At 36.0% G+C, this 25,353-nt stretch overlaps 1 protein-coding gene across 2 annotated transcripts in view; it reads left to right on the forward strand.

Moving 5' to 3' along the window:
• The window catches only part of adcy6b (adenylate cyclase 6b), a 50,459-nt gene that overhangs the window by 11,138 nt on the left and 13,968 nt on the right, over positions 1 to 25,353 (forward strand). For both annotated transcript variants that reach the window (XM_051096674.1, XM_051096675.1), the window contains exons 4-8: positions 18,302 to 18,451; positions 21,131 to 21,252; positions 22,132 to 22,243; positions 23,638 to 23,765; positions 23,858 to 24,016. In XM_051096674.1, the coding sequence (XP_050952631.1) occupies positions 18,302 to 18,451; positions 21,131 to 21,252; positions 22,132 to 22,243; positions 23,638 to 23,765; positions 23,858 to 24,016 (671 nt within the window). The remainder of the gene's footprint in view (positions 1 to 18,301; positions 18,452 to 21,130; positions 21,253 to 22,131; positions 22,244 to 23,637; positions 23,766 to 23,857; positions 24,017 to 25,353) is intronic.

A 25,353-nucleotide genomic window follows, 5' to 3' on the forward strand; every position in this document is an offset into this window, starting at 1 on the left:
CAACCTCAGTAATCCATGCGTCTTCAGCGGCTCAGATGTCGGGAGTAAGTAATGACTGCTGTGTTCATTATTAGATCCAACAACAAAACACCTCAATTGCAACAATTCTGTTCTGGTGTCAAAACAATGGTGGACTGATTACAGCTCACTCAGGGTGGGGCAATGGTTAAACGGCAATGTCAGTCAACAATCGTGGGAGGGGTATGAGAATATGAGAATGGTTTGATCTGAGAAAGGGGTTATTATTGGGTTTTATTGGGGTTAAAAAAAAAACACTGGGTGGATTTTTATCATTATACACATTATACGCTGAAAATGCTGGGTTAAAAACAACCCAACTTGGTTTGTTTGGCAACCCAGCGCTGGGTAAATATTGGACAGAACACATGCTGGGTTATTTTGACCCAGCTGGTTGGGTTAAATGTTTTTACCAAACACGCTGGGTTATTTAAGTCAACTATTGTTTACAAATTATATATTGCTGGTTTAAAATGGACTAGAATTTATAAAAACACACAGAATTACTAGAAGCAACAACAATGATCAAAAGATGAACATATATTTTTATGCTGTATTTGGGTGAATACAGCATAGTTTACAGTATTACATACATTTAAACTTGTTTAACAAGCATTTTAGAACTAAAAAATGTAACATTCAAAAGTAGAATTTTAAATTTAGTGTATTCAAGCGCTCTCTCTAATCGCATTTACCGAAATGGTGCCAATTCTCATGCCGGTGTTTCGCCGAAATTCTGAGCCGGTGATGGGCTACTGTTCGCCGGGTTAACTGCGAACTTCAGACTGCGGCTTCGTGTTTCACTTGTAGCTAAAAGATGCCACGACTGACTCCAAAAACTGCCCATAAGCAAACAGAACTGACATTAGAGAACATATTTAAAAATTAAACTCTGCAATAATGAAAAAAATCTATTTCTTTTATCCAAGGCAAAAGGAGTTTTCATCCTGCGAAACAACCGCTGCTGACGCAGCTGACTGACAACTCGTCCTTGTGTTGCGTTGCCTGAAATAATACAATTTACAGCACAGTAAGACTTCATATATGAAATAAAATGTATACAAAACTTTATTTCGCTGAAGAAGTCGGCGGCGCTGAGAACCATTCTCTCCTGTAGAGGACTAAAAAAAGCCTGCTGTATTTCAGCAGCTGGGTTGTTTCGTCAGAGACAGGCTCAACCCAGTGGTTGGGTAGAAAATAATAACCCAGCGTTAAAAATGACCCAGTAGCTTAGTTACAGAAAAACTACCCAGCACCTGGGTAAAAATGTTAAAAGTAACCCAATAAAATGACCCAACAAGTTGAACCCAGCATCTGGGTTAAAAGAATAACCCAGCACCTGAGTAAAAATGTAAAAAATAACCCAATAAAATAACCGAACGGGCTGAACCCAGCATTTGTTTTTTTTTTTTAAAAAAGGCATTTTTTTTAGAGTGTAGGATGGTTGTGTACACACACACTGCCAAGACACATTTCAGTTCAAGCAGTATGTGAAAGTGAATTTTGTATCCAGTGACCCCTTTAACAAAAAAATTATGGCGAACTGCCAATTTGCAGCTTTATATAGATAAAAATGTAAAACAAAGCCCACCTTTAAAATGGAAAATATGTTTGGTCACCTAGTCTGACTGTTTATTGGCAGGGACTGTTTACGTCCCGAGATGCACGTTTTTTGCTTGTCATATGTGGAGGCGGCAGACACCGTGAATTCACTGGCACTCTGTGACTCCAGTCTATAAGAGCACCTGTTCTGTGGCTTTTGTTCCAACATTGTCCCGTGGGGTTAAACTAGGCTCATGAAGAGACCAGCAAATTAGAGACATAAATGTAACACCTTTTTCAGAGACACCAAGCTGAATGTGTTATTTTTAGCCCAAGACCTGGTTACATGCTTGTGTATAGTAGCTAAATTAACTGATGCATAGCTGGACACACAAAATATATAGACTACAGTGATTCCTGAAAACGAATTTAAGCAAAATTCCAGGTAAAATAGAATAAAAACGTTGACACCATACTCTATAAAATGGTTCTGAAATCAATTTTTGTTAGCATACACCAACTCAATTCCCGTTATAGTGTGAACAGCATAGAGCAGTTTAAGACAGATGCCGGTAGCATGTATGGTAGCTAGCTCAGGGGGAAAAACCTGTTTGTTCAATGCTGTGAGTTGTTTTGCAAAGCCATTCCATTGCAGCAGAGAAACAGATAACTACACTTCAGTTTTAACAGTATATCAAAGACATGCATTTGCTGATGAAGAATGCATGTATGTAGATAGAATTGTGAGCTCAGTGCTGGTCTATTGGCATGTGGTTTCTGAATGATGAAATAAATGTGCCACTATAGTCCAGTCAATATTTGAGGAGTCTCAGAATAATTTTGGCTGTTGGTGCTCCAATATCTGATATAATAATTGTATAGTCATCAGTTTTCATTCAGAACCTGTTTCAGTCAATCAACCAATCAACCAACCAATCAATCAATCAATCAATCAATCAATCTTTTTTTTTTTTTTTTGCTTTATTCGCAGTGCCTTATAAAATCTCAAAAATACTTTTATTATAATTTTTTTTTTAACAAATGCTGCCTATAAATGTTTTATGTTGGCCATTTTTATTATATATTTTTTTGGTCCTATATGACAGTAGAAATATTTAGTCTTTTTTTTTTAATTTTATTGTAGCAAATAATGAAATTGTTTTGAAATGAAAAAGAAAATTCTGTCAATTACTCACTTTTGACATTCCAAAACACGTAGCTTTCTTTCTAGAACATGATGTCCTAGTTTTTGTTTTTTTTGTGTCCATACAATGAAAGTCAATGGGGTCCAGTGTTTTTGAACACCATTGACTTTCATTGTATGAATAAAAGCAGTTTCAACATTCTTCAAAATCTCTTCTTTTGTGTTCCTCAGAAGAAAGAATGGTTTATAACAAAATGAGGGTGAGTAAATGACATAACTTTGTTGTTTTCACATAAAATTGTGAACTGTCACTTTAAGGAACAGCTAGGTGGAATCTGATTCCGAGTCATTCGTTTTATGATGATCTCATTTCATACAAATTCGATTTTAGAGATGCCTAACAACATTGCCATAAAGTGCAAAGCTAACAAACACGAGTCTCTAAATTGTAGCGCCAACAGCTGTTTTGCCTGCTGAGCGATCAATCAAAACTTCTGGCTGACCTCGGGTCAACCTCAAGATTAGCGCTTGCTTTGCCCTCAGCAGTGTGACCACCTTGCCTGAATAATCAGCGCAGGTGTCGTCATAAATTAGGATTTAATGATAACTGCAGTGTTGTACTCTATGCATGTGGTGATAAAGGTAAAAATAATAGCATGACTAATAATAACAGTTCAATGGCGGATCACATCAAGGCCTGTAATAGCAGACTCTCTATGGTTTCCTAATGACCGGGGCTTTCTCACTCAGAACAAATTCTGGGTTTTAGCGCTGTGACTGCCAAATGTCACGTATTAGGATTCCAATAATGCTGGTAAACGTTAATTAACATGGCACACAGACGATGGTTCTTTTTCCCGCTTGTTTATTTTTCTGATGTTTCACTGTGTATGTTTTTTTTTCTGATTTTTAAGAGACTAAAACTGGAAAAGGGTTAGAAAAACAAACTAGGGAGAGAATAATATGATGAGTCATAACATTTCACCAAAGTTTACTCAAAAAACATTTAATTAAAACTCTGGTATGCTCTACAGCAAAGGCCACTGAGTTCTGTCGTCTTGCCTTAGAACTAAAAAGTATACAAAAAAGCAGAAAAGTAATCCATAACAACATAAATTTCAGGACTGTTCTCCTTCAAGCTATTATATGGATTCAAATATGGCAGCCTGGTCTCAGTTTTTATTCCTAATAGTACATAATGTAAATTTTTGTACATTTTTATTGATGCTGAAACATACAATTTGGACATATTTTAATATTTGAAACATAAAAATGATGTATTTTTAGATTTAAAAAAAAATTAAAAACTTTACAAATCTTTTATATTGATAAGATATTTGTATTAGTGCATTTTTTAACAAAGTTATGTCATTTACTCATCCGTATTATACGTTTTAGTGTATGTAAAAACAAGTAAATGTACATTTTATAGAATACATACGAATTATCATGCCGTTATTTGTTATTTCATGGAAAAGAGCAGCTTGCACAGTTGTCAAAATCTCTTTTTTTGTGTTTCACAGAAGAAAGTAAGTCATACAGGTTTGGAACAACATGAGAGTGAGTAAATCCTTTTATATTTAGAGAATAGGGATTGTTACAATATTTTATCAGGTTTATTTTCACACTCCTTTGACATCTAAATCTAATCATCTCAGATTATTCAAGTATTGATGTGCTTTTAAAGTGTTGTCTTTTCGTCTGAGGAAACTATTGATTTCCACTCTTCTTCGTCTCCTCTATGTTTTCCACCTTTGTACCTTTAGGTCTGTCTCATTCAGCGTATGTTTTATTGCACAGGGACCAATTGATGTTTTGTGGGATTTCAGGCCATCTTTTTTTGGATTCAGGCCATTGTGGCGACCTGTGTGCTTTTGCTGTGCATTGGAGAATTGAAGACTCAAAAAGGTTTAGCAAAAGTATGGCATTGCGTTTGGCTGATTTGCGTGTAGAAAATTGCACGATTTGCCTCGGCAATTGTCATCACAGCCGCCGAGCTTAAATTCTGTGAGTTGGACTGCAGAGAGCTCAATGTCTATAATCCTTAGATTAGGACGGCTTCACTTTCCTGCCATTTTTATTTTGGATTACTTGCGTATTTGGGTGAAGGAACGCTGTGTTTGCTGTTTGACTTGAATTTGTCAAGCTCTACCCAGTGTCACTTTGCCCTTTCCAAGTTCATCATAATGATAAAAAATTCCTGACAAGGTGCTTTGAGGTCTGTCAGGAACATGGCGGTTCACTGTGAGAACTTTCTTTTAAACCAGTTTCTTGTGTATTTATGTAAACAATACATAATATCCATGTTGAGAAGAAGGAGGAGGAGGCTGTCACGTGCCTGTCACATGCGTCACTGTGCTTGTTTGACCTTGTGTGTCTGTGACAGACAGGCTCAGTGTAGTCCTGGAGCACATTAGTACAGTGCTTAGAATAGAAATGCGGAACACATTTATTTTATGGACTTTAGTAACCGAGATGTAACATCAGTGAGCCACTTGTCTGTTTCATTTGCATTTTTGTCATGAACTTTCTGTTAACTTATCCTTATGTTGTTGCAAACTCATTCTGTTGTCTTTTTTCTGTCAAAACGGAGATTTAAAAAAAAAAATTGTGCTATACAGTGACAGTTTGTAATAACTACAGGCTTTTGAAGCCGTATAATACCTTGTATTGTATAATAATATAATTTATTCAAATACCATAACATTTCATTTGGGATAATCTGGTATTATTCTGGCTAATATACACTACGATTTTTGAAAGAAGTGTCTCATGTTCACCAAGTCTGCATTTATGTCATCAAAAAAAACAAACCATAGCATTTGTGAAATATTACAAACTGTTTTCTTTTTTAAATATATTTTAAAATGTAATTTATTCCTGTGATGGCAAAGCTGAAATTTCAGCAGCTGTAAAATTCTAGCACTGTAAAAAATAAATGTAACATTTTCGGTAAAAACTTAAACAATACAGTAGCAGCATTTTAGGTTTTACGGATTTAACTTGAATTTACACTTAAATACCGTAATTTCATTAACTGATATAATGTTAATACACCTACCTTTGGAAGTACTGAAATCTGTTTTGGATCTTTGTAGTACACTGATAACCACCAAAAGCAGGTGGTGATGGGTCACATGATCAACCAAAGCTCATCACAAGCATCTTTTACATATTAGCATATATAGGTGCACAGTGTCATTCATAAAAACAGTAAACGCCATCAACACACATGAATAAATAATGCAGTAAACATTCTTTTAACAGCATTAGGTGTAACATACAACCCTAATGTACACAACTGATGAGAAAGAATTGAGAAACAGTTATTTGAACTAAAAAACAATACATGTGAAATGTAACGCAGGCAATTCTGAGAATGTCAATTTACAGTTATTTACTGTAAATTATACATTCCTTTTCACTTCCAAAAATGGTATACTATTGTAAAATTACCAGTGCAGTTTTCCACCTCCATATAATGGACTGATACGGTGCCTTGGATATGGAACTTCCAAAATGCAGTTTAAATGCGGCAATAAACGATCCCAAATGCGGTTGTAAACGATCCCAGCCGAAAAAGAAGGGTCTTATCTAGCGAAACGATCGATTATTGTAATAAAAAGAATACAATTTATATACTTTTTAATGCCAAACGCTCATCTTGTCTTACTCTGCTTGAACTGTTTTTGTTCTGGTTCATGACAGTTAGGGTATGTCGAAAAACTCCCATCTCATGTTCTCCCTCAACTTCAAAATCGTCCTATATCACTGTTTCACCTTTTTTGTTAAGGGTGTTTGATCTTCTTTGCATGTTCACGTTGCAAAGACTGGGTCGGTACTTCTGCAGCGATGTAGGATGATTTTGAAATGATTTTTGAAGTTGAGGGAAAAAATACGATTGGAGTTTTTCAACATACCCTAACTGTCTTGAGCCAGAATACACAGAGTTCATGGAGAGAAAGGCAAGACGAGTGTTTGAGATTAAAAAGTATTTAAATTTTATTCTTTTAATGAAAATAACCAATCGTTTCACTTGATAAGACCCTTCTTTCTTGGCTGGGATCGTTTACAACCGCATTTGGGATCGTTTGAAGCCGCATTTAAACTGCCTTTTGGAAGTTCAAAATCGGGGCACCATAATAGTTCATTACATGGAGAAAAATGCAGAAATGTTTTCCCCAAAAAGCATAATTTCTTTACGACTGAAGAAAGACAGACATGAACATCTTGGATAACAAGGGGGCAAGTACATTATAGGTGAACCTTTGTTTTGGAAGTGGACTTCTCCTTTAATGAACACTAAAAATCCAGTGAATGTATGCAACATAACATTATAATGTGCAGTTTCTGTGTACTTTTATAATATGGCTTTATATGACTTTTATGATTTTATGTGGCTTTTTGTGGTGTTTGTTTGTCTTTTTTAGTTTGATGGCCAACTATGAGTTGTTGCTATTGCAAAAGCTGCATAGCGATTCTTCAAAAATGTTGCACTGAAAAAAATTACAGCATGAGGGTGAGTGAATAATGACAGAATTTTCATTTTTGGGAGAATAGTTTCTTTAACCATTATAACAAATGGGTGAAAGCAACCCAACTCCAATTTTCAGTCTCACACACTGAAGCATTTTGGGTCAATGCTAATTTGTGGGTTTGTTTGGATCCTCAGTTTGTTTTCCCTTGGCTCACTGTTTGTGATCATTTGTATACAGCTGTCATATGTCCTGAGCCCAAAGGCATCAAGCCTATTGTACTATTGCTGAATATGTCTAATTCGCAGCTGTTTGTTTTGATGAGATAATTATTGTGCTATAATAGGCGAATGCATCTTTTTGCCATACTGAGGGCACATTTCATAGTCTAGAATCAGATGACTGACTCTGTGGCCTATTTGTAAATTTGCTCTTTCTTCAGGCTGACATGGTAATTTATCAGGGGCCCGGGGCCTCAGACTGTTATGAATGATAAAGAAATAAACCATCTCATAGTAGATTATAGAGGAAGTGCCTTTGATTCTGCATGGCCCGCATAGTGGGCTTCATCATCCTGCCTGCATTTGTCTAAATGGGGAGACAAATTTGTCTTTTGTCTTTATGGTTGTCCCTAAAGGGAAACAAACTTTGGCCTTAACCTCATTTTGCCTGCACAACAAATGCTTTTTCAAATGTTTATGAGTGGACTTTAAATCCTCATAAACGACAATTTATTTGCCATAAATTGTAGTTTAAAATGCCCGGTGGTAAAGTTGCCTTTCATATGCCTGCTTTTGACTGCTGTCAGTGGTGTAGGGATGAGACCTCTGTAGATATGACAAGTTCATCTGAGGTCAAAGATGTTTTTATAAGTTTGCCTTTCCAGGAATTTTCTTGGTGAGGCAGTTCACAGACCACCCTTAAACGTTAAAAGCTTTCTAATTCGTGCTGCAGACACTCCAGCAGCATCCGACATTCCCTTCAAATAAACATAATGATTAAATTCTGGATATAGGCCTCGGTGGACCTTTAACTAAATCCTAGCGTAAGGTCCTGTGCGTATATGTGTGTATATAACGTTACGTTTCTGGGCCGAGTTCCAGTGCGAGTAGGTCTTTGGTTTTCTTATGCAACAGCCCTGTGAAACCAGAGCTTTCGCTTGACGGCGACTTCCCAGAAACAGACTGTTTTGCCTACTTATCTATTCATTTAGATGTTCTGCCTCCTCTCTTTTTTCGTGCTCACTCGTTCTCCACCACTCCTCCTGCTCTAATTCTCTCTGATCTTGTTTGTTTGCTCTGTGGAATGGCTCCTGAGATCAGGACTAAAAGATAGAGAGCTGATCCTTATGGTATAGCAGCTGTATATACAGGGCTTTTGTGGATTTTTGACCCGTGGGATGGGTTTTAAGTACGTTTTAAAGGAAAAGTTCACCTAAAATTAAGTATCTGTCATCATTATTCACCCTCATGTTATTTGGTAGTTAAACACACAAAAAAAGATGTTTCGCAAAGTGCATCTCTTTTTTATACAGATAGTTTCAGTGAATAACTACTTGCATTTTAGTCCGGTATTCATACAAAGAATAAGAAGTCTTCAGGTGTGGAATGTCATGAGTGACAACAACATTTTCGATTTGAGTACTGTCACTTTAAGGGTATTTTTTTTTTTTTTTAAGATATTTTTTCCATTCTCTGCACTTAGTAGGTGTATTCACACTGAATCAGTTTGCAGAATTAGTCACACAAAATTAGTCGCAGTGTGAGTCAGGGCTTTGCTGAAATCGGGCTGTAAGGAAGTGCTATGGAGGTCTGTGGAAAAGTTTAAGGAAATACAGTTTCAAATTTATTAAAGTAAGCATTTTGGTTTAAATTAATAAATACATTTAAAATAAATAATTAAAAAATGAATATAATAAACCCAGTAGTTAAAATAATAAAATAAAATTTATAGATATAAAAATGACAGTACAGTAAAAATGTTTTATAGAGAAATAAAAAAAACAGTGCAATGTAACTGAAACTAAATATTTTTCATAGAACATCTTAATACAATAAAATAAATCAATAAGCAAACAAACAATACTTCTAACATTACAGTACTACAGTGAACAAAATATATATTTTTTTCAAATAATATTTTACACATTTATAATGGTAATTTTTCATGGTATAAATTAGGTGTTTTACGTGAAAAAATATAGCTGCTTTTTAAAACTTTGGATGATCGTATTTGGATCCATGGCATCTAAAAGAATGAAAACTCCTGATGTCGGCAGCCCTGAGGTATGGAAACCCATTTCTGCCATTGCATAAAAAATAAAAAAGATAATTGCTACTTTTTATCTCACAATTGTGAGTTTACATCTCAGTTTTTTTTGTGATATAAACTTGCAATTGCGAGTTATAAAGTCTAAATTGTGAAATATAAACTTGCAGTTGCGAGTTATAAAGATATAAACTTGCAAATCAGACTTTAAGTCGCAGTTCTGAGAAATAAAGTCAGAACTGTGAGATATAAACTCACAGTTGTGACTTTTCTCATAATTGCGAGTTTATATCTTATAATTCTGACTTTATAACATGCAATTGTGAGTTAAGTCAGATTTATGACACATAAACCCGCAATTTTGAGGACATATCAGTCTCAGTCAATTCTAAGAAAATAGTCAGAATTGTGTGAAAAAAGTCAGAACTGTAAGATACAAACTCGCATTTGTGATTTTTCTTGCAATTCAGAGTTTATCTCGTAATTCTGACTTTATAACTCGCAACTGCAAGTTTAAATCAGGCAATTCTGAGAAAAAAGTCAGAATTGTGTGAAAGTCAGAATTGTGGGATATAAACACGAAATTGCAAGAAAAAAGTCAGAATTGTAAGATACAAACTCACATTTGTGATTTTTCTTGCAATTGTGAATTTGTCTCTCAATTCTGACTTTATAACTCGCAATTGCGAGTTTATATCTAACAATTTTGAGAAAAAAGTCAGAATTGTGAGGTGAGAAGTAGAAATAACCTAGATAAATATTCATTTTTCATGCTGTTTCAATAATAATGTTGGTATGCCTAAATTCACTTGTAGCATTTAAAATGATTCTTTTAATGTTTTCACTAAAAGGTCCAGCCCATTTTTTGGGAATCAGAGTAGCTGTGTCACACTGTATGTTTTGTGCAGTAAATTCAGTATCAGACCCAGCTATGAATGAGGCAGAGGGCGAGAAAGAGGTCAACACATACACACAAAGCACTCAACTTCCATACAATGTTTAAGTGCTAATGCCCGTTTCACACTGCACATGTACGTAAAGTGGAAGCAGTTCACACGCGTTTAGTGTGAAACCAGCCTTAGTGAGGTATTTCAAGTGCTGACTTGGCATAGAAGCAGGTCAAGTGCTGGTAATCAGTGTTTCTGTCTCTGAGAGAGCGTGTTGAGGGGCCCTAGTAGCTTGAGGGCTTTCAGGACATTGTAGCTCACAGCAGTGAATGTCAAGACAACACGTTCTTCCCTGAGGAAGCTCTTCCCTGGTTTTATGCCAGGACTGAGATGCTATATGGGTGGGGTTCCAGGAAAAAGTGAAATCTTCCAATGATTGTTTTCCAGATTATCCTAATAAGGACGATGGTTGATGAAGAGGGCCATTAGCATTGAGCTTTGTTTTGAAAATCTTCCTTTGCCTCTGGGAGATATGCATTTATGTTTTAAAATCATGTTTCAGGCATATTTCTTTTTTTTTTATCTATTGCTTGGCCTTGGTCCAGCTCTGCTGAGGCCATTGTGTTTGGTGCCATTTTTCTCAAAGATCACTCTATGGCTTCACTGCTCAGCTGAGACCAATTTTAGTTTGGCCCAAACTATGACTCAGTTCAGTGCCAAAAAGGCCGAAGTCCAAGTCCTCTTCTTCCTTTCTTTTCTTTTCCTTTTCTATCTTTTATTTCGCTTTAGATTTTCTTTTTCTTTCTTTCTTTCTTTCTTTCTTTCTTTCTTTCTTTCTTTCTTTTCACCTTCATTGATTTCATTTTTTATTTTCCATTTCATTTTGTACTCTTCCTTTCCTTTCCTTTCCTTTCCTTTCCTTTCCTTTCCTTTCCTTTCCTTTCCTTTCCTTTCATCTCTTCTGTTGCTTTTTCCTTTCAGTTTTCCTTTCCTTTCCTTTCCTTTCCTTTCCTTTCCTTTCCTTTCCTTTCCTTTCCTTTCCTTTCCTTCTGTTGCTTTTTCCATTCAGTTTTCCTTTCCTTTCCTTTCCTTTCCTTTCCTTTCCTTTCCTTTCCTTTCCTTTCCTTTCCTTTCCTTTCCTTTCCTTTCCTTTCTTTGCGTTTTCATTGTTTTTCTTTCCTTCTCTTTAGTTTCATTTCCTTTTCCATTTGTCTTCCCACCTTCTTCGATTTAACTTTATATTTTTCCTTTCCTATTTCCTTTCCTATTTCCTTTCCTTTCCTTTCCTTTCCTTTCCTTTCCTTTCCTTTCCTTTCCTTTCCTTTCCTTTCCTTTCCTTTCCTTTCTTCAGTTGCTTTTGCAGTTTTTCTTTCCTTTTCTTTAGTTTCCTTTCCTTTTCCATTTGTCTTTCCACCTTCTTTGATTTAACTTTATATTTTTCCCGTACCTTTCCTTTCTCCATTCCGTTTTTTCCTTCCCTTTAGTTTCCTTTCCTTTCCTTTCTTTTTTTCCCCTTTCCTTTTTCCTTTCCACTTTCCTTTCCTTTCCTTTTTCATTACTGCTTTTCTTACCTTCCCTTTAGTTTCATTTCCTTTTCCATCTTTTCCATTTGTCTTTCCACCTTCTTTGATTTCAGTTTATATTTTTCCTTTTCCTTGTTTCCTTTTTCCTTTCCATTTTTCTTTCCTTCCCTTAAGTTTCTTTTCCTTTTACATTTGTCCTTTCTTCCTTCCGTCCTTCCTTCCTTTTTTAATGAAAACCAAATTTATCATTTTAAACTAAAACAATTTAATAAAGTAAATATGTTTTTCCCCTTCTTTTTCTCTCTCTTTATCTTCCATTTTTTTTTTTTTTTTTTTTTTTTTTTTTTTTATATTATTTATTATTTTTTTTCTTTTCTTCCCTTCTTCGTTACTTCCGTTGTTCCAACAAAGTGAACTGAGAGTAAATCCACCCAGCACAAGTCATGTTTGACAAAGTTAATCGTCTGGAAGTGACACCACTCCCCATATAACTTGATGTTTTCAGTTTGTGGTTGCCAAGACAGCAACAACATCTGGATGAATCATGTGACCCCCACAGCACATTTAAATCCTTAACACTGTCATTATTTCATAGTAATGAAACATGTAATAACTTCATAGTCAGTGATGTATACCTGCATCATTCAGAGGAGATGGCAAGAGCTTCTCTTGATCACACACAGTGTATACATATTTCTTTTGTTAGTCTGAATTTCTTTGTTTCTCAGCCTTTCCTGCATCTCATTCATGTTAGCTACCTATGTGGCAGAGCTAAATCACACCACAAGCAGAAAAAGGGTCGGTTTACCACCTTATAAGACAATGTTTAGACTGTGAAAAAAGAAGAAAAGAAGAAGAGTCCCAGTTTAAAAAGTGTTTCTATGAATAAAATCCCATTATCCCTCACTCTTGCCACACCAGCCCTGCCCCATACAATGTGTGTGGTGTGTTTTGGGAAAAATGCTGAAATTGTGTGTACTGTATACAAATTCTTTCTCCCAAACAGAAAAGTTCTTGCACGAGTGTAAGAAAAGGTTTCACATGTTCATGTAGCGAATACAAAGGATTTGGAAAGGGTTGTTCTAGTTTGGCTTGATGTCCATAGTTTTTAGAAACTCAGTTTTCCAGTCCTTGTCAGTTCAGGTCAACTTTAATAGGAGGATTAAATAAAACAGCAGTGTCTTTATTCACTGACATTTCTAAACACACAGTCCTCTAACACAGAGACTGACTGCTCCATGTGTGGCTCATTGTCTCACACACACACAGACACACACACATATGCTCGGTGAGTGATCTGACAGTCTCATTTAATCAGTTTTGCTGTGAGGTAAAAGCATGTGACATACCTTCTGTCAGATCTGTCAGCTAAAATGTCAACCGCTTTTTTAAATTTCACTGATATAATCTACTCACAGTCAGTGTGATATAGATGAACTGAGGGGAGCTGCTGTATATCGGATGTTACACAAATAAAACGGTGGTTGTTGCCGTGTATGTTAATGCTAACTGTTGATGGTCAAATGCCAGGTAAAACAATGCTGTCTTTTGAATCTTCTATTCATCAAATAATCCCAAAAAATAGTTTCCACATACTGTTTTCAGCATTAATAATAATGAAAGTGCTTCTGGAGTGCCAAATCAGCATATTATAATGATTTCTGAAGGATCATGTGAAACTAAAACTGGCCTTATTGCTGTTTTGCCATCACATGAATAAATGGAATAGAATATGTTAAAACAGATGTTTTTAAAGTGAATTATATTTCACAATATTACTGTTTTTGCTGTATTTATTTTAACTTTTAAATGATAGTCTATAGGAATTATTGTATTTATTCTCACTGAACGTATTTTCAGAAACTTCAGCCTATGCTTTTCTGTTGTTCTTTTTTTAAATTAATGAACAATATGCATTTAATTAGAAAAAAAAATCAAGATTAAAAGATAATTACTCACCAAGTGCTTACATTAGAAAATTAAACTGCCCCCATTAGGATAATCCACACACGTAACTGTTGTCTATATATAAAGAGATCTCATTTTTATCATTTCACATGTTCTTATCCAGAAAATCAAGTGATGTCTAGCAACAGGCACTGCTGTGGAGAAAATGCAGTCTGCCAGCACACTAATACCAGTCTGATATGAAATATGACTCTAAATAAGAATCAGATGTACTTTATGAATTGAAATATTGCTAAACTGAAAGCACACATTTTGCATCACCATGACACCACATATGCACAGCATCACCCATCATGTTTGTTTTAAAGCTCTATTATGCCCCTTTTTACAAGAGGTAATGTAAGTCTCAGGTGTCACCGGAATGTGTCTGTAAAACGTCAGCTCAAAATAGCTAACAGATCATTTATTGTATCATTTTGAAAATGCCCATTTTGAGTGGAAGCAGAAACATGCTGTTTTTGTGCATGTCTCTTTAAATGTAAATGAGCTGCTGCTCCCCCACCCCCCTTTTCCAGAATAGGACTGTGCCTTTACAGCTTATAAATCGGATACTCTGCTAAAAAAAAAAAAAAAAAAAACCTCTGTTTGGCTTTGATTATCATGTCTATTGCGCTGAAATTGTGTTTTAAACCATATTGATGAATTGAGTGTGTTCACTACTTTTCTGTCTAATAAAAAAAAAATAAGAAAGATATTAGTTTACTTCTAATAACGTGTATTTTGAGCGAGCACATCTAAAGAACACAAACAGAAAGCGGCTGTCACACGGCATGTGAGTACTAAATTCGTAACATCTTTCATGTCTTATTGTGCTTAAACTGTCAAATACACGTTAAAAACACACAAAAACAGTTGGTTATGTCTGAAGGTTAACAGCTGGGAAATAAATTGCATGTTTATAATAGATCTGTGTGGAAGCATTGTAATATACAGTAAATAAATCAATAAATCCACTGCTCTCTTGTGTCCTCTGAGGCTGGGACTCTAAATTGTGTTCTGTGCTCGTCTGTGCAGTCAGTGACAGAACAGTTAGCATGCTTTGCTCAAACTTTTGCCATGGCATTATGACGGTGACGTGGGTAGAAACGTGCTGATTAAAGGGTGGTAATAATATAATAAGATCCCCTTACCACGTCAAGGGGGGGATGAAATCTGAAGTGCTTGTTTTTTTTATATGCTTGCAGAAAAAGGTTTACCAAAACAGTCCTTTTTCACATTTTCTGGGTTGGTAGATGCACTGGGGACCCAATTATAGCACTTAAACACTTAAAGTTAGCACTTAAAGGTGCATTAGGTGGTTGTCTTCAGAAACAGTTTTTGTTATGCTGGTTGACGGTCTCTTCACATCCCGATAACAATCATTAAGATATGTGGTCCAAATGTATTTATATGTATTTATATATTCTGTGGAAGGCTTAGGACCAAGAAATGTTCGTCTAATCAAAATGTTCAGTCTGAAGATCATGGTAGGCTGTCCTGCCTGCCTGTCAACATATGTATTTGCATACCTTTGCACAACCTGTTCGCGCAGACAGCATATGTCATCAGCGCTTTCACGTACGCTTTGCAGAGAGAGCGAGAATGGCAGGCAAACATCAACAACCTGATCTTCCGTCCTGGTATTGTAATTTTTTATAACAGTTCTCACTGTTAATGACATGTGATGTTGTAACGGCCACTAGAGCATTTACGGTAGTTTTGTGGCGGACTGACAACTGCGCATGTGCATAACGTGTGTCTGTACGTTGTGGAAAGGTGAAGAGATGACTCGCTCCACCAACATCTGTCTTTCTTTATTTTATTTTCTTTCTGTTTGTGACCTGAGTTGAATGCATGCTTGTGTACATTTTTTCCTTGTTCGATTCCCATGTATGTTGACGAGTATGTCGACGCGTGAGGCGTTTTTATTACACTCGGGGAAAATACGCCTCTTCTCGTCTCCTGTGCATTAATAGCACCACACAGTATTCCTGTTCTGGGCTGTTAAACATTTCAACTCGGTGTTACAATGTATTGTAGTAATGTTTTCTCTGGTCGTCTAGTCCGTGTGCGTAGATGCGATTGGGAGGCCTGGATTTGCAGGGAGGGTGGTACGTTCACTTTCAGTGCTATCAGGCTAAAGTTAACCTTTTCCAAGATCTCCTATTGGAAGTTAGATTTTCATATGTCACCTTTAATGCCAATTTAAATGAGGAACACAATGGCAGATTAATAAAAGAGGAATCAGTTTTAGATATTTAAGTAGATTTTAAGTAGTTAGTTGAAGAACAATTGCTTGCATAGATGATTACTTTCTACACATCTTGTTGCTTTTTCTGGCCGCACATGGAGAATTGGCAATCTGTCGTGTCTGCGGCCACGTCTCCACATTTTCCATGTCTAATCAGCTTGGTGGATTGGATCGTTGGTGTTAGTGAGTCCTTTGATTAGAACTGCCTTTTTTAGTTTTGGAAATCTTGTACAGATGGGCCACACAACCCACCTTATTGCTAAAATTACGCAAACCGATAACGTCATCTGAGCAAATGGATGCCTGATGGGCCTGGCTTTTCTTCCTGAACTCTAAAATCTGAAGATGTTTGTACATTCACTCTAGAGGCACTTGAAAGAGGGAGTGGAGCTATTTTTCTGAAGCTCTGCTCTGCCATTTCTTGTCAAGTGGATAAATAAAGACCGGCGAAGAAGAAAACGCTTGTTGCGGAGAAATGGGCCTCAACTAATTCTCTCAGGCAAACTGTTTCTGACTGATGGAAAATTATGACTAGATATGTTTGCTTGGGTTGTCGATAGCAGAGGCGTACTCTTACACATGATAACCACGTATTGACCTTGTGTCCACTGTCATATTCAATATTTAAACTCATTTATGACCATGTAAAATGGATAACGTATCTGACCAGGATACCAGGAAGAAACATCATGACATAACTATCTGTGGAGCATTGTCTACATGAAGCAACAGGAGTGATACACCCCAATAAAAGCAGTTTAATTTTAATAAATGTTAAATATGAGGTGAGAAATGTGCTTGATGGTCTTAAAATAGGCTTGGCTTTCTTTTGATTTGTTGTGACGTGACCTGGGTATGTTTTTGAGAGATTGACTTGTAAATGCTTTCACCAAAATGCTTTCCATAAAACTGTTACACAACTCTCAAAAACCATTTGCTGTAAAACCGCAAACCATTTTTGCTTTTCTTAAACACACAGGTTTGACCGCATACCATCTAATCCCCAGATACTTGTACTGATATAGAGATAAAAGACCTGAAACACAAAGCTGGTTACTGGATGCTTTTCATAGTACTGCAGAAAGTAGGCCTTACGCTCTTACATTAATTGGTCTTCAGCTGGTCCATTTCTGTTTGCTGTGTTTGAATTGTTTGTGAAACCTATGAACCTCGATGACATTGAAATGCTGAATAATGATTGGAAATAATAAACAGCTTCAGTGATTGGTTCGCGGAAATCAATATTTCTTTTTTTTTCCTGATAAACGCGCAGGAAACTGGTTGAAGTGCTTCTGGACAAAAATCTTTTTCCACTGTTCACTTTTAATCACATCAGAGATATGAATTTCCAGGCCTTTTTTTGTGTCGGGAAGCAGCTTGATTCATGGAGTATGACATTTTGATACAGACTCTTTCCACACTCTGCTGCAGTTCGGATTTCTTTACTCTAAGATCTTTAAAATTTTGTATGATTGATTTTAGCTTGAATGCTGTAATGTAGGCAGATAGTATTACAGTAAGACAGTCAGTTTGTGGCTGTTACACTGTGGTTGTTATGTTCTGTGTTTATTACTTTTGTTATATTAATCGTAAGAAATGTTAGATAGATGGTAATGGGGTTTCACGAGTGGGAACATTTAGGACAACGAGTCACCGTGTATGTTAGTCACCTTTTGGCATTAAATAGGGCCAAAAATGATTATGTGTAGCCAGACATTAGTTGAATTCGAAAGTCATCAATCTTTCGTGGTTTCCCTTTGGACTGGAAAAGATTCACCGCTGACTGAGTGTCTGTCCAATTTTCCCAGTCAGACACGCAAAGCATAGGGATATTTATTTATCATCAGTATGGTATGTATGTAATTGTGATACTGTGCGTATGGGTATGTATGTTTCCAAAAATATTTAAAATATTTTATATTGTGCTATGTATTAAATACATTTCATTCAGTGTATTAAACCTTTTTTTTTTTTTTTTGTAGTCAGTTCATATATCAGTAAGTAAATAGTGTGTGCCGTGAAGGCGCAGCTTTTATTTATCCAAGCTGTCTAATAGGCAAATGGCCTGGTTAATTTTCATTAGCCAAGTTTTTATCTGCCCAAAAATCATATTTTCATCCACTTTTAAATCAAAATAATACCCATGGTGATCTCTGTCATGTATTGCAAACAGCAACAGTCAACTTTTTCCACATCCTACATCCAAAATTCTTCATTTCATTCTTCTTCTCTCTTTCTCTGTGCAGTTATGTGCCAATGGGGTGATTTTCCTGTGCACCAACATCATTGGCATCTGTACACACTACCCAGCAGAGGTGTCTCAGAGACAGGCCTTCAAGGAGACCAGAGGATACATCCAAGCCAGAATACACCTTCAGAGAGAGAACCAGCAGCAGGTTGGCAGGCGCTCGAGTACACAAACACACCTACCCGCCTGACACTTGTTTACCTCATGAATGTGCATGAAGCATGCTGATAACATGCTGTGCCTTAGCTCTTAGTAAAACCTTGTGAGACTGTAAAACCTTGTGAGGAAAGTTACAACTTTAAATGTATCCTTTAAAGCACCGCTGCTCCAGCCATACACATACAGGCAGATATCTTTGGCTGTTGTGTTGAGTCATATCATCGTGCCATATCTCTGTTTTTTATCTTTTTTGTGAGCATGCTGCTATGTGTTCAAGACATTGTGCCAAGTTATTAATAGTCCAACTATTTTATGACTGGGTTGGCATTGAGGTGTGCAGTATATATTGTCTATGATTGTTGTTTAAAACAATATGCTATTTTTGACTTAAACCAAGACATGTAGGTTAGACTACTGTGTGAGCTCATTTAGAGTTCACGCTTTAACTGCGTGATTTAGTCTGTTAAAATACATTTAGAATTTTCCCCAAATTAAAGATAAGGGGGCAAATATGCCCCGTATGACTTTTACAAGTTTTTTTTTATATTTATATCATCTGATATAGTTATTACAAAAAGTAGGCTACAGTTTTTTTTTCTCCAAATATCAGTACAATTGCAAATGTGATATAGACCAATTTGGACCTGCATAGTGGTGGCAGAAAAACACTGGTAACAAGGGAAGGGAAATGGGTTAAATCTATTGAATAAGAGAAAAAAAATGATTGTTGTGCCTTTGGATGTCAGAATCAGAATGCAAATCGTTTTTATAGAATACTGTTATCAGAGATGCAATTTGAAGCTAAATGCACGTTTAAACGGACAGACTATGGATGAAATCTGTTATGATTACTTATTTGTCTACATAATATTCACATATGCAGTTCATAGGGAACATATTGTATTAGCTCTACAGTTGAAATAACTGAAAAAAAAAACATGAAATACGATTTAAACTAATAACATTTTACATGACATTTACCTATGTTATCCCACAATTCTGACTTTTTTTTTCTCACAAATCCAAGTTTGTGTTTCTTAATTTGGACTTTATAACTTGATTTAACTCAACAATAACGAGTTTGTCAATTCTGAGGGAAAAAACCCAAGAAGTGTGGGATATAAATATCTATAATGTAGTGATTTTTTTTCTTTTCAGAATTGTGAGATATTATCTTGGAATATTGAGAATCAAGTCTGAATTTTGAAATGTAAAATGAAATTTTTTTAATTATTTTATTCCATCGCTTCCATAGACTGCTAAAAGAAAATGGTCATTTTCAGGGTTGCCAGGTTTTCGCAACAAAACCTGCCCAATTGCTACTAAAAACTATCCCAAAACTAGCCCAATCGCATTTCGAGGGCGGTTCACCAGTAAAAATTGCATTCATAGGAATAAAAACACGTTTTTTGGCAGGGTTCCTCTGGTAAAGATTTTGCCCAACTTGGCAACACTGGTGAATTTCTACCACCAAATAGGCTTCTCCCAAAAAAACATCATCACTGTTTACAAACACTGAATTGGTATTTGACACAAAAGATTTAATTATTTTTAGAAAAAGTGGCCTTCTAAAGGTGCCCATATAAGGTAAAAATCAATTTAAATTTATTGGAAAGGGAAATTTCTTTTATTCCTGCAAACTGATCACCACACAGCCCTGCTGAAAAACCCCCAGCTATAACCAGCCTAAGGTGGTTGGCTGGTCTTAGCTGGTCTAAGCTGAAAGTAGCTGGTTTTAGCTGGTCTCTTAGCCTGGCTAGGCTGGTCAGGGTGGTTTTACTTGGTTGTTCCAACTGGTCTCCCAGCCTGACCGGTTAAGGAAGTGGCCAAAAGCCAACTAGCTTAGGCTGGTTTAAGATGGGAGAATATGAAGAATATCAAAAGTTTTTGATGTCAGCTGTCCACGGCAGTCCTAAACCTGCCGAAATACCAACACAGTAACACGCTCAGCAAAATATTGTCCAGTTATCGTTATCAACAAAATTTCAGAAAATATCGAGATATCGTTTTTTGTCATTATCGCACACCCCTACATTGGCTAGATATTGTTGATTATGAGTATAATCTCTATAAAATGATTTTAAACAGTCCTTATTCAGTATCCAGTAATTGTAAAAAAGTGTATATATATACATATATATATATATATATATATATATATATATATATATATATATATAGCGTGAACTATATATATATATATATATATATATATATATATAAGCGTGTACGTGAAATATATATGTATGTGTGTGTGTGTGTGTATATATATATATATATATATACACACACACACACGCATACACACACAAATTATTTTATTTAATATTTTATAAATCAGAAAACACTATTTCTACATTTTATGTTAATTTTATATGTGTGTATATGAGATTTTTATATTAGAATCTAGACATAAATAAACATTATTTTTATTATATAAAATGTGTATGTATACTTTTTTTCAGTAATTTGTAATTTATTTATACCGTATGTGTTTGTGTACATACTGTATAAATACAATGTTTAATGTATATATTTGTATATGTGTGAACACACACATATACATATGTTTAGGAAAAGTTCAGTTGAGTTGTGTCATCTACCCACATTTACGTATGTGTGTATGTATATACACATGCTCACTGGTGTCATCTCCAACCTGATCCAGGAGCGCCTGCTGCTCTCTGTGTTGCCAAGGCACGTTGCCATGGAGATGAAGGCAGACATCAACGCCAAGAAGGAGGATATGATGTTTCACAAGATCTACATCCAGAAGCACGACAACGTCAGGTACACAAATGCCAAGACCAGCACATGGTGTCATACAGATACAGTTGCCAATGTTGTCCTCACACCTCCCGAATGAGAGCTGACAGTGTCATAACACTCAGTCACCACGTGATTGAAGCACGCGACAAGTCTGGATAAAACACAGGCACATTAGACACTGATAGCGCTTAAGGTTATCTTTCCCAAGGCTAAAGCTATGTTGAATGCTTAAACGCAGATTAGCGAACCCGCTGGTCCTTGAGACGTGACTTTTCCGTCTTTTCTTTTTTCCTCCGAGGGTCAAGTTGGGTTATGGCCGCTTGTTTTGATGTACCAGAAGTTACACAATCAATTAACAGAAAGCTGCGTGAAATGACAGCAAGCCACTTTAGTAATGCAGTTGCGTGTTTGGAGAGTGTGGATTTCAGCGCTTGTGAACACATCGTCCTGCATAATCCCAGCCAGCTCGAAGCATCTGCGCTAGGAAAACTTGGATGTGCGAAAATGCTAAATGTCACAGACTGTGTAGGGAACCTGCTTTCCAAATGTTGTCAATTTTATCAGCCGTTTATGAAGGCAACAGTGCCATCTGTTGTCGTACGGTAATGCGTCCATACCGTGTGTCCATTCTGTCATGTCTTAAATTGTAGTTGATGACCGTCTATCCTCCTCATGGCTAGGAGGCCTTTAAGGACACTGACCGCGTCCTGCTTTTTCTAATTGAAGGATAGACTGAAGTATTGAGAGTGGCCACCCTCTATTCAGAAAGTGAACTGAATCGATGTTTTTTCTCGGTTAGGCCATCAAACCAACTTCTGTGACCCAGACAAGGTGCTCTGTGATTATTGATCTAATTTTCTCTGTCTGTCTGTCTTTGTCTTCTGTCTGTTCTCACGACAGTATCCTGTTTGCGGACATCGAGGGCTTCACTAGTTTGGCATCTCAGTGCACGGCTCAGGAGCTTGTGATGACCCTTAATGAGCTGTTTGCTCGCTTTGATAAATTGGCTTGGGTAAGTGGACATGCATTCATTTTTAGTGCTACTATTTAAACAAAACAAAAAAAAAGTTAAGTTAACAATGTGTTTATCTGATAAAAAAAAGAGATAGGTAGCTATCCACCTTATTTTTTTCCTTAAAAGCTGTTACAGCCATTTGTAAATTTTGGCTTCTGGTCTCATCTGTGCCCAGCTATTTTTAGCTGTACAAAACAGCTTGTCTTGCTGCCTGATACTGCAAACTGGTGTGTCTTATCTTATTATTTTAATGTAATATCTTAATTATGAGCACACTGGTTTGTAGTGCAAACAGTTTTACTGTTTTCTGCACGTTGTTATTCTTTTCCTTATTTCCGTATAGCGACTAATAAACCGGAAATCTCGCACATAGGCTTACTTCCATGTTTAAGAATAAGGTGGATATACATAAACACCCTCTTAATCTTATTTTTAAATGACAATGATTCGTCTGTGTCTATTAATCCTTTGACAAAGTCATATCAGAACATTAAAATCTCTGTTCGTGGTGCCGCTGATAGAGAGAGCATGAAACAGCTTCACAAACAGCCTTTTCAACCACACGGTAGTATTTCTGTCATGCAATCATTCATATTATCACAGAAGTTTATAGTTTGGATATAAACACTAATGTCTATGGCAGAAATCAAAATGGAGCAAAGCGTCTTTTGAAAGTAATTTTCGATTCAGATTGACGCTTCAAATAACGCTTCTTAATTTATCCAGAATTGTGCAGCTCTAGTATGTTTATTTATATACACATATCAGCATACACAAATCAGCATATTAGAATGATTTCTGAAGAATCATGTGACTGAATACTGGAGTAATGATGCTGAAATATTAGCTTTGATCACAGGAATAAATTTAAAATATATTCAAATAGAAAACAGTTATTATAAATAGTAAAAATGTTTCAAAGTTGTACTGTTTTTGTTGTACTTTGGATTAAATAAATGCAGGCTTGGTGAGCAGAAGAGACTTCTTTTAAAAAGAAAAATTAAAAATCTTACTGTTCAAAAACTTTTGACTGCTAATGTAAAAGACCAACAAATTCATTAAAAAGTAATTTTAAATTTTGCAGTGTTTTCACTTTAAGTATGAACAAGTAAAAAAAACGGTTAAAAAAGGTATTTACAAATATTTTTAAAATATTGAAGATACAGTACATGTCATGTTAATTTATATTGTTTTAAGAATTTTGATGATAAATTCAAAACCAGTTCTCAAGAAACAGGTGATATGCTAATAAAAACCTCCAAACACTTTCAACAACCATACAGCCAACCCAAACAGCCACCCACAAGGATGCTAACATCATAACATCCTATTAGCTTGGATTTCCGCAATAATACTTGCATAAATGTGCTGTGTTGTGTCTGAATTCTTAGGAAAACCACTGTCTGCGGATCAAGATCCTGGGGGACTGTTATTACTGTGTGTCTGGACTTCCGGAGCCGAGGGCAGATCACGCACACTGCTGTGTGGAGATGGGGGTGGACATGATTGAGGCCATCTCGTACGTTTTTTTTCTTCATTTTCTATATCGATCTCTCTTCCTCATCAACACATTTTTTTAATTAAAACACATGCGTGTTGCTACATGTGCAGACTGGTGCGAGAGGTCACAGGAGTCAACGTGAACATGCGCGTGGGGATACATAGCGGCCGTGTGCACTGCGGGGTGCTCGGCCTACGCAAATGGCAGTTTGATGTCTGGTCCAACGATGTCACACTGGCCAACCAGATGGAAGCGGGAGGTCAAGCAGGGTAAAAGTGAACACCACCCTTCAAAAATGTGATGAGTAATAATAAGTTTCATATTTAAAGTTGGCTGTAAAGTGATTTTTGTTAAAGGAATAGTCTACTCAAAAATGGACAGGTCCCGAAAGGATACTCACCATCAGGCATCACAAGATGTAGATGATGTCATCAGAGCAGATTTGGAGAAATTTAGCATTACATCACTTACTAACCAATGGATCCTCTGCAGTGAATGGAGACAGCCGACGCTCGTTATCCGATTATTAGTTTTATGTGAATATTGGAATGCGAGTGAAGTACAAAATCAGGATTACATAAAAAAATAATGTTTTGCCATTCGACTACATCTTGAATACGGACGTTAGTTTCAGTTTCCCTTTGAATTCCTAAATAAATCGTTTTGGCTTGTCGTTTGTATAGCCTATATTTTTCATTCTTTTTCTTTTTCTGAATACTGTTAAATTGAAAGGATATTTTTGTGGAGTAACAGGAACTGAAATAGCCTAGCCTATGTTTATAGTGTTTGTAAACATTTTACGTCGGCATCAGGTCTATTTCTTATTGTAGCCTAATAATTAAATGTGACAACATTATAGGCCTACGTGATTTTTTTTTTTTTTTTTTTTCTCAAAAATGCAATTTTATTTTTAGAGTATTTTGATAAATTACTGAAAAAAAAAAATTGAATGACCTTTTAAACTGTTTAACTGATTATTAATGTATTAATCGGTCAAAATTCTTTCTGTCGGTTAACGGTTAGCATCCCTATCCACAAGTAATCTGCAGCTCTTGTGAAGCAAATACTCATCATTAAGATGTTTTAAACTTCAAATGGGGGTGAAATAAGACTAAAATTTTAGTATCTGTCCATAATGTTGCTTTCTCCAGGGAAGAAGTCATCTCACCTGAGCACAGGAGAAAAATATTCACAAATTGAGCACTGTTTACATGCAAAAAAAAAAACATTTTTTGGTGGATTTTTATGTGAGAAGACAACAGGAGATAGGCTTTTTCACTGGAGAAAGTGTTATTATGGATTATGGACTGGTATTTTATATGGAAGCAAGAGTTTAAAGTTGAAAACTTCTTATTGATGGATTTGTTTTTTACAAACATGCAGCTTTTTACTGATATTAAGTGAGGAACTGGAGTCATGTGGGTTACTTGTGGATTATTGTGATGTTTTTATCAGCTGTTTTGGATTCTGACGGCACCCATTCACTACAGAGGATCCATAGGTGAGCGAGTGATGTAATGCTAAATTTCAATAAACTCCTAAACTCATCTATATCTTGGATGGCTTGAAGGTATGATTTTTTTTTTGCTGAAATATTAGTAAAACT

The sequence above is a fragment of the Labeo rohita genome, chromosome 23 (assembly GCF_022985175.1).
Source record: "Labeo rohita strain BAU-BD-2019 chromosome 23, IGBB_LRoh.1.0, whole genome shotgun sequence".
Taxonomy (NCBI): Eukaryota; Metazoa; Chordata; class Actinopteri; order Cypriniformes; family Cyprinidae; genus Labeo; species Labeo rohita.